General features: G+C 42.8%; 1 protein-coding gene and 1 pseudogene across 1 annotated transcript in view; one reads left to right on the top strand and one right to left on the bottom strand.

Annotated features, from left to right (window-relative positions):
• Nucleotides 1–18,570, bottom strand: part of LOC118399065 (delta-type opioid receptor-like) — a 28,696-nt gene extending 10,126 nt beyond the window's left edge. Inside the window, exon 1 of the mRNA XM_035794820.2 lies at nucleotides 17,944–18,570. Coding sequence (XP_035650713.1) covers nucleotides 17,944–18,188 — 245 coding nt within the window. The 5' untranslated portion in view covers nucleotides 18,189–18,570. The remainder of the gene's footprint in view (nucleotides 1–17,943) is intronic.
• LOC127909801 (glycerol-3-phosphate dehydrogenase, mitochondrial-like) lies at nucleotides 11,226–17,022 on the top strand (annotated as a pseudogene).
• Nucleotides 18,571–19,457: the final 887 nt, after the last annotated feature.

Here is a 19,457-nt window from a genome sequence, read left to right as displayed (position 1 = left end):
CACACACACACACACACACACACACACACACACACACACACACACACACACACACACACACACACACACACACACACACACACACACACACACACACACACACACACACACACACACACACACACACACACACACACACACACACACACACACACACACCTCCCCTTCACCACCAAGTCCCTTCTGGTGTTAACTGTCCAAATCATGGCCTACTTCCATCTGCCTTGAGCCAATGTTACAGGAGCCAGGGCTTACACATGACACACACACACACTCTTGCACACACGCACACTGAGACGGAGATGCGACGAGAGACGCATCGAGTGGGTGGCCTCTGGGCTCTGTGGGTGGATGTTGATGAAGTGGCTAGAGAAGGAGAGAAGACGTGGGTGGGTGGTGGGGGAAGAGCCATGATGTCATATGCACGGTGTCACACAAACAGGAGCTGAAACACACCAGTACTGGCAGGATGGTAAAAGGATACGGTGTTCTGTACAGCACTGTACGGTACAGTCGGTTCAGGGAACTGGCTTGGATATTTTTACGGGGGTTGCAGCTGCCAACCCGAAAGAAATTTCTCAGCAGGTTACAGCATCAAGGCAGGATTCATCACAACGTGCTATGTTGATGACATCTGTGCATTAATTACAGAAAAGGAGGGAGAAGATGAGCTTTGATATTTGCCCACAGTGCCAACTCTGTTAATGCTATCCTTTTAACTGGTTCTGGACCTGTAGTAGTTAGCTAATGTCACAGGTTTATAGGGGTGTTTTTATATGTCCATCCTCCCTGTTGGAAGCTTGAAAAAAACCAGTGGGATATTTGTTCCAACGTCGTATTAGAGTTTTTTCCAACTGCTTACACCCTGTCTCCTTTTTTCAAAACTCTACACACAATTCCTAAAACTGCACACACAAAATGCAAAATGCCTCACATCTCCTTCAAAATGTAACACTGCATTTAAAATGCCATTAACACATGTCAGAATGAATGGCAAACACTGCTTTCAAATGGCAAACACTGCTTTCATAATAGTACATTTTTGGATATACCATATAAACACTGTTGTTCTAAATCTAAAGCTCTTTGGTCTATCATAGGCTTATATCTACATTTCAATACAATGATCAAAAGTGAAAGTAATCTGCTGAGAGGGGTAACAAGTACACTGTAAACACCAATGCAATGTAGAAACAGAAAATATTTATTAGGCCAAACATTACTGTTGTATACAGTAGCATACAACAAAACCATAAACATATGTAAACCAAAAGTATATTCTTTAGAATACAGTAAAGAACACAATTGTGTGTGGGGTCCCGGGGGGGGCAGTCCATGAATTGGTAGGGGGGGGGGCAGTCACCAGTGCGAAGCTACTTAATCTCTTCTCCGGCCTGGGTCTGGCCACAATACTTCGTCCACATCACAAGATATGTTTTCTCTTGCCAAACATCAAGGGAAGTATCTCCTAGAATGGCGTATCCAACCTTGGACAGAGGCAACCTCTATGTCCCCACACACACACGCACGCGTGTGTTAGATTCACTGCTGCAGGGAACAGAGGGTCATTTTAAAAATGCCAGTCAGTGGCCTTGGTTCCAGGAGAAACGGGATGGAGATGGAACGCTTCCTTCTCTTGACGCTGGTGAATATTGATTACTGCCTTATTGATCACAGCTTCATCGGACCACAGGCATCATTTTGTATGTTAGGCAGGTACACCCAGAGTCATTGATCACACTCTGTCACCACTAGCTAATCACTCGTCCCAATATTGACCTTGTTCGCTGGGCTCCAGTCCTCCAGTGTGTAACTTTCAGTTTAAAAGGCAGCACAACATGAAAATATATCTTGCTGCTGTAACGGAAGTGGTATAGTGACACATTCTTGGTTGATAACTAACCTTGCCTCAGATGAGTTGAGGAAGAGTTGTGTTTGCTTCATGACTTATTACTGAGGGTTTAGGTCAGAAGGCTAACATGGAGACGCAGACTCGAACCCGAGTTAGTCACACTGCTTGTAGACTTCCTCTGTGAGTACACACTCTGTTGTGAGGGTGTTTCAATCAGCCAGTTTACTACGAATTGGAGACATTAGCATTTAGACCTGGGGATTATTGGGCCAAAATATGATCTGAGTGGTAGCCAAACAAATATACATTATGTATTTAGAAATATAGAAGGTAAACAATAGCTTTTTAGTAAGCAATCAAAAAACCACACTTCAAAAAAATCCAATTGTAGCCATATAACACATAACACATTCTGGTTACCAGTAAAGACGTATTTAAATGATTGAACAGTTGTGGCACAGAAACTGCAACCATCTTTCTATGTTCACGAGGCTAATAACTTGAATATGTTTCAAATAACTTGAATATAGGAAAGGTGTAACAATTTGTCTTTGCAGCAGGAAGTCTGATCTGTCATAATCTCTCCCCCACTGTTTTCTCCATACTCTGCAGCAGTGCCCTCTACCCCTCATCGCTTCCCACCACCTCCCTGACCAAACACACACTACTCATCCCAGAGCTCTCGCTGTGTTCTTCAAGCTGTCGGGACAGAAGTAGAACACACACACTCTACCGAGTAAGAGAGGAGACATGCAGCAAGACACGGGACCTGGTGTTGACTCACACCCATCCTAAAAAACACCCCAATAAAGCTTCCACTCCCCTGGGTACAATATTTCAGGCTGGAATTTATCATCTTTGTGTGTTTGAGTAAACACTTCTCCAAAGAAAGGATTTAAACCTAATCAGAGCTATACGATAGCAGTTTATGGTGTATACCAGAGTTTGAAGGTAATCTTACTCAAGCTTATGGGATGATTCTCCACAGTTTTGGAGTGAGCTTTCCCCCTGAGACAGCTCTACTAATGCCCTACGTATGGATAAACCAAGCACACCACCTACTGTAGTACGCCAGCTCCACGACTCAAGCAAGACATTTTATCAACTGCACCCCCACACATTCGTAACATTAGCCATTACAGTTTTTAACAATTGCTAACAAGCGTTTACCTATACTTAAGATACTTTTTCTAAACTCTTAACACAGCAACACACCTACATCACACAATTAGCCAAATAGTTCATTTCTGCTCAAAACCACATTTTGTTCATTGAAGACCAACTCTACATTTCAAAATGCAAAAAAACTTTCACTACGTACATTCTATCAAAACACGCCAAACCCGACTCAATATCTAATGAATTAATGTTTTCTATCCAAGAGGAACATATAGTCAATTATAGCACAACGGCTTTCAAAATACTAACAGTTGATTACATTGCAAAAACTGCATTACTTTTCATGTTTCAGTTCTGCCTGCATATAATAGACAAAATGAAATCCATAGTTTTTCATAATTCAGTTTCTTTTTACTGTAAACCACTCCACATTTTTTGGTTGAGCGTCGAATGTGTGCATTTTTGGCAACATACTATCTAAAAGTGAATGACACATCTTTACTTTATAGAATGTACAGTAGAAAAAAATAGTATGTGACAGAATTGCTGCAGTAAAAGCTTTATTAGCAACATGAAATTACTGCCAGTGATCAACAACACATCCAAAATACATGACCTTTGGTTCAACAACACATCCAACATACATGACCTTTGGTTCAACAACACATCTAACATACATGACCTTTGGTTCAACAACACATCTAACATACATGACCTTTGGTTCAACAACACATCCAACATACATGACCTTTGGTTCAACAACACATCCAACATACATGACCTTTGATTCAACAACACATCAAACATACATGACCTTTGGTTCAACAACACATTCAACATACATGACCTTTGGTTCAACAACACATCCAACATACATGACCTTTGGTTCAACAACACATCCAACATACATGACCTTTGATTCAACAACACATCAAACATACATGACCTTTGGTTCAACAACACATCCAACATACATGACCTTTGGTTCAACAACACATCCAACATACATGACCTTTGGTTCAACAACACATCCCATATACATGACCTTTGGTTCAACAACACATCCAACATACATGACCTTCGGTTCCAGAAGGGAAAAATCTCTAAAATGCCCAGTCGTGTTCTAATCTATACCAACTTCAGCATTTGGCCACATGTTCTCATCCACATCACATCTTATGTCATCTCTCGCTATTCCCCTTTGGATAGAACTCTTGGCATGCCTTTTCCACCCCTGGCAGTCTTCAGCTGAGATGTGTCAGCAGCCGGCATCCATATCCAGGAGGGACATTTGGTCATGTGACCGATGATCATACACTTTCCACCTCCAGGCAGAAAAAAATCCTCAATGGGTTTGAGGAAAGGTGAGTAGGGGGGGAGGAAAAGGGAAACCATTCTTAGATGGGATGCAAACCAGTTTGTGATTGCATGTGAATGGTGGAATGCTACATTGTCCCATACATTCACAAATGTCCTCATGTCCCCCCCATCTTTTCCCTTTCTGCTTCTGGCACCAGTTGTTGGTGGAGGTCAGCTATAAACAAAAGCTTGTTGTAGGTTTCAATCTGACATTTCTGCAGGAACAAACCAGCACTCGAGATTGCAGCACACATTGTGATATTTGCTCCTCTCTGACCTGGCATATCAACGGTGACCCTTTTCCCGATGATGTTTCTTCCCCGCCGACGTGTTTTTGCCAGGTTAGGGCTAGATGTTCCTCTACCGGGACAACTTCCGGTGAAACTGGAGGGAGTGCAATTCAAATAATCATACAAATTATGGATATTAAACATTTAGGTAAATATAAGTGTCTTATATCAGTTGAAAGCTTAAATTCTTGTTAATTTAACTGTGCTGTCCGATTTACAGTAGCCATTACAGCAAAAGCATGCCATGCGATTGTTTGAGGACGTCGCCCCACATCAAAATATTTTTCCACCCTCACAGTTTTTATAAATTCACAAATAGCGATTAAATATTCACTTACTTTTTGAAAATCTTCCTCTGATTTGTCATCCAAAGGATCCCAGCTATAACATGTAGTGTCATTTTGTTAGATAAAATCCTTCTTTATATCCCAAGAAGTCTGGTTAGTTGGCGCCATTGATTTGAGTAAGCCACTCGTTCAACAGGCAGAGAAAGGAATCTGAAAATCTACCCCTAAACTTTGTTTCAACAAGTCAAAATACGTTTCAATAAACACCTCAGATACCCTAAAATGTAATCAAACTATAATATTTCTTACGGAAAGAAGTATGTTCAATAGGAAACCGATTTTTAGCAGGTGCGTTCTGTCTTCATCGCTCGCACATACACACATTTCCAAGACTGTGTCCCTGTACTAAAACTGATATTTCTCATTCGTTTTGGAAGTTACAAGCCTGGAACCTTAAAAATAGACTGCTGACACCTGTGGAAGCCATAGGAAATGCATCCTGGGAGCTAGAATTCAGTATGCCCCTATACTTTCCATTGTAAGAGCATCGGCTGTCAAAGAAACTATTTGCGGTTGGTTTTTCTTTGGATTTTCTCCTACCATATCTATTCTGTTATATTCTCCTATATTATTTTAACATTTATACAAACTTCAAAGTGTTTTCTTTCCAATGGTACCAATTACATGCATATCCTGGCATCTGGGCCTGAGTAACAGGCAGTTTACTTTGGGCACGTCATTCAGACAGGAAGTGGAGAAAAAAGGGGCCTAGCCCTAAGAAGTTTTTAATTAACCTCTTGCTCCTACCTGACACGCAGGCGTCCCATCTAGACATCTGGAAATGCAAATGCGCTACGCTAAATGCTAATAGTACTAGTTAAAACTCGATGTATATTCTATAGGGGTACGTCTGGAAATAATGTCCGGGTAAATCTCAACCAAAATATCCGGTCCGAGACCTGAAGAAATCGGCTGTCTCTTCTTCGTTTGACCAAGAAACAAAGCCTAGGCAAATGACAAGACTGTTGACATCGTGTGGAAGCTGTAGGAATTGCAATCTCGGCTCCAGGTAATTTGCTTTCCCATAGACAATTCATGCAAGTGGCGCATTGATATATTTTCCAATTAGATTTTCCTGCGCTTTTCGATGAAACGCACGTTCTGTTATAGTCACAGCCGTGATTTAACCAGTTTTATAAATATCTGAGTGTTTTCTATCCACACATACTAATCATATGCATATACTATATTCCTGGCATGAGCAGCAGGGCGCTGAAATGTTGCGCGATTTTTAACAGAATGTTCGAAAAAGTAGGGGGTAGGAGTAACAGGTTAAACCCTGCCTCGTCTACATAAATGATTTCATGTGGGTTTTGATTAGCCTCCAACTCCTGGACTCTCTGAAACTAATCAAACACAGTATGTGTAAATGCTTTTCAGTATGTCCTACTGTATGTACTGTAACCCATGTTTACATGTAGAGTAGCATAGTGTAAATCTCACTATCGAACAAGACATATTGGATAGACACCATACCTGGATGTATTGGTGCCGGAGTTCCCTGACCCGATAGTGCAAATCTCACTATAGAACAAGACATATTGGATAGACACCATACCTGATACGTATTGGTGCCGGAGTTACTTGACCCACTCACTGTTCCTTTCAAAAGGAACTGTGTACAACTGTTTCATTCGAACTCTGTATTTGGTCAGAGTCCGAGCAATGGTAGTCAGGCTGATGCTTCCACATTGTTGAATACCAGGTTGTCCTTTACAATTCTGGTCTGAATTTCTCTCAGTTTTACTGCATTGTCAGCAATGACCAATCCTACAATGGCATGATCTTGGTCTTCGCGGAGGAGCTTTCCTCTTCCTCCGAGGGAGGAAGACGTTGCGTCCTTTAGAGGAACAAAAAACAACATATGTATTTGCATTGGGTCTGGTGGCCTACAGTTACTGTGGGACATAGCAACAGTAATGATAGAAGAAGCCCTTGTGAAATGCATTACATACCTGTTGGTTTGTTGAAAATTCTGGATAATGGAAGCCACAGTTGACCGTATGAGATTAGGCTGGGCTCTTTCACCAGCATCTCTCAGCGATAGATCGTGGTTTATCACATGGTCCGTAGTGGTGGTTCTTACGTCATCAGTGACAACAGCTCTTACTCTCCTTTAAACACCACCACGCATTCTTACTCCTCTCCCCCTACCTCTCCTTCTCCCTTGTCCTGGTCCAACAACTCCTCTGTCTAGTCCAGCTACTCCTCTGCCTGGTCCAACTACTCCTCTCCCTGGTCCAGCTACTCCTCTCCCTGGTCCAACCACTCCTCTCCCTGGTCCAGCTACTCCTCTGCCTGGTCCAGCTACTCCTCTCCCTAGTCCAGCTACTCCTCTCCCTGGTCCAGCTACTCCTCTCCCTGGTCCAACCACTCCTCTCCCTGGTCCAGCTACTCCTCTGCCTGGTCCAGCTACTCCTCTCCCTGGTCCAACTACTCCTCTCCCTGGTCCAACTACCCCTCTCCCTGGTCCAACTACTCCTCTCCCTGGTCCAACTACTCCTGTAATAATGACAATTACAACAATACTGAATGAACACTTTTATTTTAACTTAATATAATACATCAATAAAATCAATTTAGCCTCAAATAAATAATGAAACATGTTCAATTTGAATCATTTCATTAAATAATGCAAAAACACAGTGTTGGAGAAAAAAGTAAAAGTTAATATTAGTCATGTAAAAAAGCTAACGTTGAAGTTCCTTGCTCAGAACATGAGAACATATGAAAGCTGGTGGTTCCTTTTAACATGAGTCTTCAATATTTCCAGGTAAGAAGTTTTAGGTTGTAGTTATTATAGTATTTATAGGACTATTTCTCTCTATACCATTTGTATTTCATATACCTTTGACTATTGGATGTTCTTATAGGCACAATAGTATTGCCAGCCCAATCTCTGGAGTTGACAGACTTGAAGTCATAAATAGAGCAATGCTTGAAGCACAGCGAAGGGCTGCTGGAAAATGCAGGAATGCTGAGTGAAATGCAGGAGTGCTGTTTGAATGAATGCTTACAAGCTTGCTGCTGCCTACCACCGCTCAGTCAGACTGCTCTGTCAAATATCAAATCATAGACTTAATTATAATATAATAACACACAGAAATACGAGCCTTAGGTCATCAATATGGTAAAATCCGGAAACTATCATTTCAAAAACAAAATGTTTATTCTTTCAGTGAAATACGGAACTGAAAGTATTTTATCTAACGGGTGGCATCCCTAAGTCTAAATATTGCTGTTACATTGCACAACCTTCAATGTTATGTCATAATTATGTACAATTACGGTCTTTGTTAGGAAGAAATGGTCTTCACACAGTTCGCAACGAGCCAGGCGGCCCAAACTGCTGCATATACCCTGACTCTGCTTGCACAGAATGCAAGAGATCTGACACAATTTCCCTAGTTAAAAGAAATTAATGTTAGCAGGCAATATTAACTAACTATGCAGGTTTAAAATATATACTTGTGTATTGATTTTAAGAAAGGCGTTGATGTTTATGGTTAGGTACACATTGGTGCGACGACAGTGCTTTTTTCGCGAATGTGCTTGTTAAATCATCACCCGGTTGGCGAAGTAAGCTGTGATTCGATGATAAATTAACAGGCACCGCATCAATTATATGCAACGCAGGACAAGCTAGATAAACGAGTAATATCCTCAATCATGTGTAGTTAACTAGTGATTATGTTAAGATTGATTGTTTTTTATAAGAAAAGTTTAATGCTAGCTAGCAACTTGCCTTGGCTCCTTGCTGCACTCGGGTAACAGGTGGTCAGCCTGCCACGCAGTCTCCTCATGTATTGCAATATTATCGGCGTCCAAAAATGCTGATTACCGATTGTTATGAAAACTTGAAATCGGCCCTAATTAATCGGCCATTTCGATTAATCGGTCGACCTCTACTTTATACTATATTTAAGGTTTTGAACATTAGGTATTCATTTCTGGCATGCTGTGTGCAAGCATTTGTAACTAACAAAATAAACATCCATGACTTAGGTATTGGGTAAGCTTGTATGTAAAGAAAATGTAAGCATTTTAGAAATGTGTTAATTGACTGCATATTCCCCTTAATTTATTTTATTAAAAAATAAATAAAATTGACAGCATATTCTGTGAAAACACCATGAATTGTGTTAATTGTATGGTCCACAACAGAGGGCTAATTGTGTTTAGCGTTTAGAAAATGTGACTACAGATTGGACAAAAGGATGTTAGTGATTGTGTGTGTGTGTGTGTGTGTGTGTGTGTGTGTGTGTGTGTGTGTGTGTGTGTGTGTGTGTGTGTGTGTGTGTGTGTGTGTGTGTGTGTGTGTGTGTGTGTGTGTGTGTGTGTGTGTGTGTGTGTGTGTGTGACTTGGATGGCTGACTGTCAGGTAAGGAGGAGTGCTGCAGACCTGGGCTGTGTTACAGTTGGATGATCCACAGCAGTGGTGGTGTCAGCTCCAGCTCTCAGTTCTCCCGTCAGTCCCCGTAGTCAGTAATGACAGAGGACTTCTTCAGCTCTGTTCCAATATCAACACTAGAATACCACTCAGAATGAGGCAATGTATTGGGCATGCATTATAAGTGATGCTAGCGTGGATACTTGAAAATAACCTTCACAGCCACACCAGTTAGTTCTCAATCTTGAGCAGGCTACAACCTGGGTTCAAATAATATTGGTTTTCTTTCAAATACTTTGAGTGTGTGATTTAGCCTACCTGGAAAGCCAGATGGATACAGTCAAAAGCTCTCTAGAAAGGAGGGAGGGGATATACTGTACACTCATAAAAAGCTGAATTACTCACTATGCTGTGCTTTTAAAACTGATATTCGATGCCAATCACGATTCACAGTGAATGAAAATTATCAACTCACTGTGGTGGTTAACACACTCGTTTTACTCCACTAGTCAATGTTTTATTTCCTGTGTTCCAGACAATTAGAACGCATCGAACCCAACTCGACGTCATAGCTTTCTCCACACTCCTATCCATTTTAAATGTGTGTAGTTCAGTCCTTGATCTGTTCTTGTCAAATGATGTTATGTATTATGTCATGCTTTCTATTTTTGTGTGGACCCCAGGAAGAGTAGCTGCCGCTTCAGTAACAGCTGATGGGGATCCTAATAAAATACTAAATTAGTCTGTTTCTCTCTCTCTCTCTCTCTCCCGCTCTCTCTCTCTCTCTCTCTCTCTCTCTCTCTCTCTCTCTCTCTCTCTGTCTCTCACTGTTCATCTCGCCGTCGTCTGTCTCTGTTTTTTGCCATCTTCCTCGTTCTATCTCTCCCTTTAATCTTTCTCTATCTTTTTTAATCTCTGTCTCCTTACATTTTGCTGTGGTTGTCATGGTAACGGTGGGCCATGTGCAAAAAAAAGAAGAAGAAGAATGCAGAATGCAGAATGTAGAAGGCATTAATATATAATATAATAATATATGCCATTTAGCAGACGCTTTTATCCAAAGCGACTTACAGTCATGTGTGCATACATTCTACGTATGGGTGGTCCCGGGAATCGAACCCACTACCCTGGCGTTACAAGCGCCATGCTCTACCAACTGAGCTACAGAAGGACCACATTTAAAGTGGTTGTGGCTAGATGGTATGTTCTGTTTTGTTTGTAGCGGGTTATTTCATAGGGAACTGTTGGAGGCAGTATCATATTGTTACATTGCCAATACTTTGAGAATAAAGACGGAATGTATTGGGCATGCATTATAAACATGGCGTCCGTTCTAAAACCTGGCCGAACTCTCTTAAAAATATATGGCTCTGGGAGAAACCAACAAATGTCCTTTGTCATGAAAACCCCTTTCATTATCTCACAGTAGACAGCAGAAGATATGTATATGAATTATATGTATATTTTTCCTGACAACCAGAGAGAAAGGTTCGTACTGTTGGTAGCCTACTGGCTCTTACTGGCTCTTTCAAGCTCCATTGAACTATAATATATTATAGAATTGGGGTCAATTCTGAATTAAGATGCAGATTGCTCTTTATTTCCAATTCAATTCATGAATTTGAATTGAATTTCAGTTGGATACACTCAACAGGCCACAAAATTTGAATAGAATTTGAATGAAAGGAAGTGGAATTGAATTCAAAGAAATTCATTGGAATTCAAATGGCTTACTTATTCTACACATCAGCATAAAACATTTAAAAAATCATATTGTGAATTGTATCACCGTTTTCAGTTGACGCCCTGGCTCTCCTGGTGTTGTTATCATCAATTGAACATTGAAAATCATTCCAGGATCAGGATCAATGGCCTTCTGGAAGGCCTTGAAAGGGACAGCTATCATGCGGACCAGGACGGCCGCTGCTCTTCTGGGCCTAACACAAACTGTCGGAATACAGAAAGCCACAGAATAAATGGGCACAGGCTGGTGTATGTAGCAGCAGAAGGGGGAATTACAGCAGCCATTTAAAGATGAGCTCCCAACCAGAAAGGCTCAGCTCTCCACCCTGCAAGACACTGAGGAGTTTGATGTCCTTGTCTTAAGGGGACAGGCCGCGGGCTCCGGATGTGTTGTCACACGCAACCTTAAGACTGCTCTGGTGGAGAGGAATTATTTCTCATCGGGGACCAGCAGCCGGAGCACCAAGCTCAGCCACGGAAGAGTATACTACCTCCAAAAGGCCATTATTACATTAGATTATGAACAATACATGATTGTGAAAGATGCTCTGAAAGATGAGCGCTTCAACCTGCTAGACATCGCTGCTCATCGCCCCACTACCCATGATGTTCCATGTTTACAAATGGTGGCAGCTGCCATACTACTGAGCTAGTATAAAGATGTAAGACCTGGTGGCTGGAGGCCAGTGTCTGAAGAGTAGCTCTGTCCTCAGTAAGAACAAGGCCCTGGAACTCTTCCCCGTGCTGAAGAAAGACAAGCTGGTGGGAGCCATCGTCTACTATGATGGACAGCATAACAATGCAGATTGCCCTGACAGCAGCCAGACACACTGCTGCAATTGCTAACTACAGTACACAGAGGTGGTCCACCTGTTGGAGAAGACAAGTGTTGAGATGGGCAAGGAGAAGATCTGTGGAGCACGCTGCAGGGACGTTATCACAGGAAATGTATTTGACGTCAGAGCCAAATGTGTCATCAAATCCACGGGACTGTTCACTGACTCTCTGAGGAAAATGGATGACGGGAAGAACGCTAAAATCTGTCAGTCCAGTGCTGGGGTTCACAAAGTCATCCCTGGTTATTACAGTCCTGACATGATGGGTCTCCTGGACCCAGCAACCAGCGACCGCCGTGTCATGTTCTTCCTGCCCTGGGAGATGATGACCATCACGGACGACGGACACGCCCACTGACGTCACTGCCTACACCATCCCCAGAGAGGAAGACATCAACTTAATTCTGAACGAAGTCTGCAACTATTGTACCTCAGCCCTGATATAGAAAGGAGACGAGAGGAGAGGAGACGTCCTGGCAGTGTAGATTGGTATCCATCCTCTGGTCACTGAGCCCAACTCTAAAGACACTCAGTCCATCTGCAGGATCCACAGTGGCCTGGTCACCATTGCAGGAGGGTAGGACTGCCGTCTTATCGGCCCTCAATCAATCATGCTATTTTTTTTTGCGTTGTTCGTAACTTGTTTTGTTGCTGCTACCATCTCCTGTGACGAAAATAACTCCTAAACATCAGAACAGGGATTGCTCACCTTAAACTGAACAAGAGTTTTTCTTCAATGAGTCGGACGCGAGGGATATACAACATCGTACAACAGTTGGTGCACGATATTGAAGGAAGTCTCAAAGATTTGCTCGCCTGAGGTGGAGTATCTTATGATAAGCTGGAGACCTCAATATTTACTCAAAGAGTTTTAATCTGTTTTTTCCCGTAGCTGTTTATATACCACCACAGAGCGAGGATGGAACTAAAACCACAATAAATGAGATGTATTCTGCCATAAGCAAACAGGAAAACGCTCATCCAGAGACGGCGTTCCTAGTGACCGGTGACTTTAATGCAGGGAAACTGAAATCAGGTTTACCGAATTTCTTTCAATATGTTAAATGTGCAACCAGAGGTAAAATAATTCTAGACCACCTTTACTCCACACACAGAGATGCATACAAAGCTCTCCCTCGCCCTACATTTGGCAAATCTGACCATAAATCTGACCATGTACTCCTGATTCATGCTTACAAGCAAAAATTAAAGCAGGACGCACCAGTGACTAGATCAATAAAAAAAGTGTTCAGATGAAACAGATGCTAAACTATAGGACTGTTTTGCTAGCACAGACTGGAATATGTTCCAGGATTCTTCCGATGAGATTCAGGAGTACACCACATCTGGCTTTATCAATAAGTGCATCGATGACGTCGTCCCCACAGTGACTGTACGTACATACCCCAAACAGAAGCTATGTATTACAGGCAACATTCATACTGAGCTAAAGGCTAGAGCTGCTGCTTTCAAGAAGAGGGACACTAACCCAGAAACTTATAAGAAATCCGGATATGCCCTCCGACGAACCATCAAACAGGCAAAGTGTCAATATAGGAATAAGATCGAATCGTACTACATCAGCTCCGATGCTCGTTGGATGTGGCAGAGCTTGCAAACTATTACAGACTACAGAGGGAAGCACAGCCGAGAGCTGCCCAGTGACACGAGCCTACAAGATGAGCTAAATAACTTCTATGCTCGCTTCGAGGAAAGTAACACTGAAACATGCACGAGAGCATCAACTGTTCCGGATGACTGTGTGATCACGCTCTCCGCAGCCAATGTGAGTAAGACCTTAAAACAGGTCAACATTCACAAGGCCTCTGTGCCAGACAGATTACCAGGACGTGTACTCCGAGCATGCACTGACCAACTGGCAAGTGTCTTCACTGACATTTACAACTGCTCCCTGTCTGAGTCTGTAATACCAACATGTTTCAAGCAGACCACCATAGTCCCTGTGCCCAAGAACACTAAGGTAACCTGCCTAAATGACTACCGACCCGTAGCACTCACATCTGTAGCCATGAAATGCTTTGAAAGGCTGGTCATGGCTCACATCAACACTATTATCTTAGAAACCCTAGACCCACTACAATTTGCATAGCGCACCAACAGATCCACAGATGATGCAGTCTCTACTGCACTCCACCCTGCCCTTCCCACCTGGACAAAACACCTATGTAGGAATGCTATTCATTAACTACAGCTCAACGTTCAACAACATAGTGCCCTCAAAATTCATCACTAACCTAAGGAACTTGTGAGTAAACAGCTCCCTCTGCAACTGGATCCTAGACTTCCTGACGGGCCGCCCCAGGTGGTAAGGGTATGTAACAAAAAATCCACCATGCTGATCCTCAACACGGGGGCCCCTCAGGGGTGCGTGCTCAGTCCCCTCCTGTACTTCCTGTTCAGTCATGACTGCATGGCCAGGCACAACTCCAACACCATCATAAAGTTTGCTGATGACACAACAGTAGTAGGCCTGATCACCGACAATGATGAGACAGCCTATAGGGAGGAGGTCAGAGACCTGACCATGTGGTGCAAGGACAACAACCTCTCCCTCAATGTAATCAAGACAAATGAGATGATTTTGGACTACAGGAAAAAGTGGACCGGGCATGCCCCCATTCTCATTGACAGAGCTGTAGTAGAGCAGTTTGAGAGCATCAAGTTCCTTGGCGTCCACATCAACAACAAACTAACATGGTCCAAGCACACCAAGACAGTCGTAAAGAGGGTACGACAAAACCTATTCCCCCTCAGGAGACTGAAAAGATCTGGCAAGACTCCAGCCACCCCAGTCATAGACTGTTCTCCCTGCTACCACACTGCAAGCAGTACCGGAGCGCCCAGTTTAGGTCCAAGAGGCTTCTAAACAGCTTCTAGCCCCAAACCATACGGGGCGGCAGGTAACCTAGTGGTTAGTGTTTGACTAGTAACCGCCTGGTTGCAAGATCAAATCCCCAAGCTGACAAGGTTAAAACATGTTGTTCTACCCCTGAACAAGGCAGTTAACCCATTGTTCCTAGGCTGTCATTGAAAATAAGAATTTGTTCTTAATTAACTGACTTGCCTAGTTAAATAAAGGTTAAAAAAAAATAAGACTCCTGAACAGCTAATCAAATGGCTACCCAGACTATTTGCACCCCCCACACTGCTACTACTCTCCGTTATTATATATGCATAACCACTTTAACAACCCTACCTGCATGTACATAATTACCTTGACACCGGTGCCCCCGCACATTGACTCTGTACCGGTACCCCCTGTATATAGCCTTGCTATTGTTATTCGCTGCTCTTTAATTATTTGTTTTTCTTATGTTACTTAATGTTAATGTTGTAGGTATTTTCTTAAAACTGCATCATTGGTTAAGGGCTTGTAAGTAAGCATTTCACTGTAAGGTCTACACCTTTTGCATTTGGCGCATGTGACAATTAAAATTTATTTGATTTTGTCAACATACTGCTCCATGGCGTTGGAGACCCTGGAGGCAGCGGGTGCATGCCACAGGCTGGGGGTGGACCCAGTAAGACAGTGGGCCTGATGCTGGAGTGGGGCCAAGACTGGACCCCCACCTTGTACATTCGACTGGTGCAGGACTACGGCTTGGAGAACGAGGTTGGCAGCGATGTACAGGGGAAAGCATTTGAAGTGGCCAAGATGGCACGGGTCACTGGGAAGAGGTGGCCCACCGTAGGGAAGAGACTGGTCTCTGAAATTACCTTACATTGAGAGTAAGGTGAGGAGTATGCCTGTACGCACATGGCTGGGTTTCCTCAATGTGGAGGCTGCTGATGAGGCTCTGCCACGCATCGTAGTGATCATGGGTAAGATGTTGGACTAGTGGTGAAGAAAAGAGGACTGAGGATCTGGAATCTGCTAAGAAGTTCTGTGCAGCTGACCAGGACCCTAGATATCACACTGGGTCACACTGGGTGCAAAGGAAGTGGCAAAGTACACAAAACAGTTCCAAAACTTTGACAAAGATGGTAAAGGCTTCATCACCACAGTGGACGTTCAGAGGGTCTTACAGAACATCAGTGTCCAGATTGATGAGAACGCTCGCCAAGGAATCCTTGACGAAATGGACCTCAACAAGAACGGACAGGTGAATCTGAACTACTTTTTACAGCTGGTGAGTGCTGTGAAGAAGAGCCAGGTTTCTGACAGCAGGTTGGCCATCCTCATGAAGACAGCTGAGGAGAGCCTGGACCTGAGGGGACCTGTATCTGTGGAGGAGGAGTGTGACGTGAATCGTAAACAACAAGAGTATAAATTATATTTTTATCCTAATTTAATCTGGATGAGTATGTCAACCCTGGATGTTTTATTGCAAAGTTGAAGCTAAATAGGGGCGCCAGGTAGCCTAGTGGTTAAGAGCGTTGGGCCAGTAACCGAAAGGTTGTGTGCACTTGAGCAAGGCACTTAAGAGCGTCTGCTAAATGACTGACAGGCTGACTACACCGCTCATGTCGCGTGCGCGAGCATTGTAGAATAAAGTTAGAAATCTATATTATTCAATTATTGCACCCACACTGCTCGCGCGGCAACGAGCGTCTGCGTTGCCAAGGGCTAAAACAGAAGTCAGTTCTATTTTTGAGGTAGATCGCGCTGCAAGTCTTGCCTCTCCCATCTCCTCATTGGTTTAAAGAAGCAGGTACCTACGTGCCAATTATTTATTGGTTATAAAGCTATTAGTGGATTCAGAGCTACTAGACTGGTCACTGTTCTATAATGTCTGACTGCAGTGGGCAATAAAGCTATTAGTAGACATCAGAGGAAGTAAGTGCATTAGACTGGACATCCAGTTTACTAGACTTGACACTCACTGTCTTATAATGCCAGACATTTTAGTAGACTAATAGGGTTCAGTTTAGTACACTGTGAGGGTTTAGTCCCCAAAGTTTGGCCATGGCCTGCCATGTCTTTCAACATGTCAGAGGGAGTCACCTGTGGTGCAGTGGTTCAAGCAGTTTAGTTATGTGGGCATAATTATTCTCCTTAGGGTACACTCAGCATGGTAAGGTCATCGTAAACAGTAACCACATCACTGACATCAATACTATTTAAATTAAGGGAGGGTGCAGATCGGGAATAGCCAATAATAATGGCAGTAATTGCAATTTGAATCATGTTGATCTTAATGTCTGTAAAGTTGGAGCATTTAAAATAAAATATGTTTTAAAGCTAGCCCAATTTGAGGATTATGTTAAGTATAATCCTTTCAATTCAAACTAAATCAAACGAAAGAAAGCCGTCATATTTACCAGCTAGAGATGGGGGTAAAAGAGACTCGTGTGTGTGTGTGTGTGTGTGTGTGTGTGTGTGTGTGTGTGTGTGTGTGTGTGTGTGTGTGTGTGTGTGTGTGTGTGTGTGTGTGTGTGTGTGTGTGTGTGTGTGTGTGTGTGTGTGTGTGTGTGTGTGCGCGCGCGCAGTGCAATCGGCCTGAACTGAGGACGACTGCATGTGAAATATGAAAGCGAGTCCGAAGCATGCACGTAGGCTAGTAGGCGCGCACACACACACAAACGCACACACACTCCACCAGACTCCATGTCTTTCCTCTGGTTCTCAAGCACGAGTAAACATTGGTTCACTGTTTCACCAGCAGAAATGTATCATCGTTGAACGAAAGCAAATGTATTAGTATATTTGTTTTTGCCAAACAATGTATAATACAGTGTAGCAACGTCAAGTCACCGAAGATTGACTTTCTGTGTTTATATTTGACAAATCTCCGTTATGCTTAGCTAACATGGTGAGGCACACATAAAATATTGTACTATGAAAAAAACTGAATTTCCATACGAAATAAACGATTCCTTGATAGCCTAAAAGTTTTTGTGAGAAAAGTACTTTTTCTATCATGCATTTCCCTAAAAGGATCTGCATTCACAGATTTTCATACGGACAATAATAGGCATACAATATCAAAAGTAAGTTGTCACCAATGATAGTAGGCTAAGTAGAGTTCCAGTAGAAAGCCCTTACCTCACCACACCGTACATCACAAGGACATTCCCGAGCAATCCCACAACGCAGATAACGGAGTAGAGCGCGGTGATGGAGATGGCTACTATAATATTGGAGGCGCTCTGAACCGGGAGCTGATGGGTGTAGTTTCCTCCGTTGGGCTCGAACCCCATCTCGTCGTCCGGGTAGGTGACATTGGATGGAATCACCGAGTACAACTCGAAATCAGCCGGTTCAGCACCGGGGGCAGTGGATGGCTCCATGGTTATACTATTGTCGCCCGCGTCTGTTACTGTCTCTGTTCTCTGGTTCGTGGTGCTGAAAACTTCACCAAGCACTACTGGTCGGCTAGGAGGGCACGACTTGCGCTTTTGTTTCGCCTACTGGGCGTTTTATTGGTTGGAAGGTGTGTACTTATCCTTACGCGCCAAAGGGCGAGTTTTGTCGGTTAGTCTGTCTCACCAAACGGTCGATCTTGATTAACAGAATGATGACAGACTTTACCACCCAAAAAATAAGAAAGCAAAAGTGTTTTCACTACTGTTTAGATTTAACAGAAAATGATGATCCAATAACTGTTCCTTCATGTGTCCAGTTGAAAGAGAGGAGTCCTGTTCTCAGGAGGATCGGTCTGTGTGGTGTTGACGGTAGCCATTAGTGGAAAAGGTGCACATGGTGATTTGTCTCGCTCTCCAAACGCCCCCCCCCCCCATCCGGTCCTGCATGTGATGTCTTATAACCAACCTTATACTTCGAGATCAAAGTTGTGCATTGTTGGCTGATAATTGTTTTAGCCTATTCAGCTGAACTGAAGAAGCAAATTAATATCTACACTTATCGTAGACTATGGGACAGAACACATGATAAACATATTGTTCACAGACAATAACATGATGATGCAAGTTTATTTGAATAAATAACCAAATGCAGTACTTTGAATGAAATAATACTGGGCCTAGGCCTATTAGTGATATAATTAGCCTTTGTCTAGATGTGTAGTTCTAGGCTTGGTGCTTGGCAAGCACATAGAGAAAATAACCTAAATAGGAATTGAACGGTGCCTCAGCTAGTTTTGATGTGGCAATTTTAATCTTAATGGAAAATGCTTGTGGAGAAACTGCCCCTCATTAGATAGCCTACATTTGCTAATGTTCTTTATAATCATTGATATTTCTCAGATGAATATCACCTGTGGAATACTACCCCATCACCCTACCATTGGGACAATAGGGTTAACCCTCTTGGTGGGAAATGTAACATGGCTCATACAGTGATTTCGGAAAGTTTCAGACCTCTTGATATTTTTGTTACATTACAGGGTTCTGAATACTTTCCGAAGGCACGGTATATGTACTACCTGTGTTTCAAAGCTTGAGATTGATAGAGCTAGCAGAGCTACGAGACTTGATATGCTACGGTACCAGTATTTGGACACTAGATTGATGCAAATGACTCAGAGCGTAATATTTTATATCAGAGAGAGGTACAGATTTTCTTGTCTTTCTTTTTGTTTCTGTGTCGCTAGTTTTTTC

This window comes from Oncorhynchus keta, chromosome 20 (assembly GCF_023373465.1).
Source record: "Oncorhynchus keta strain PuntledgeMale-10-30-2019 chromosome 20, Oket_V2, whole genome shotgun sequence".
NCBI classification, from domain to species: Eukaryota; Metazoa; Chordata; class Actinopteri; order Salmoniformes; family Salmonidae; genus Oncorhynchus; species Oncorhynchus keta.
Note: the sequence above shows the minus strand (reverse complement) of the source record. Positions and strands in the feature narration are given on the sequence as shown.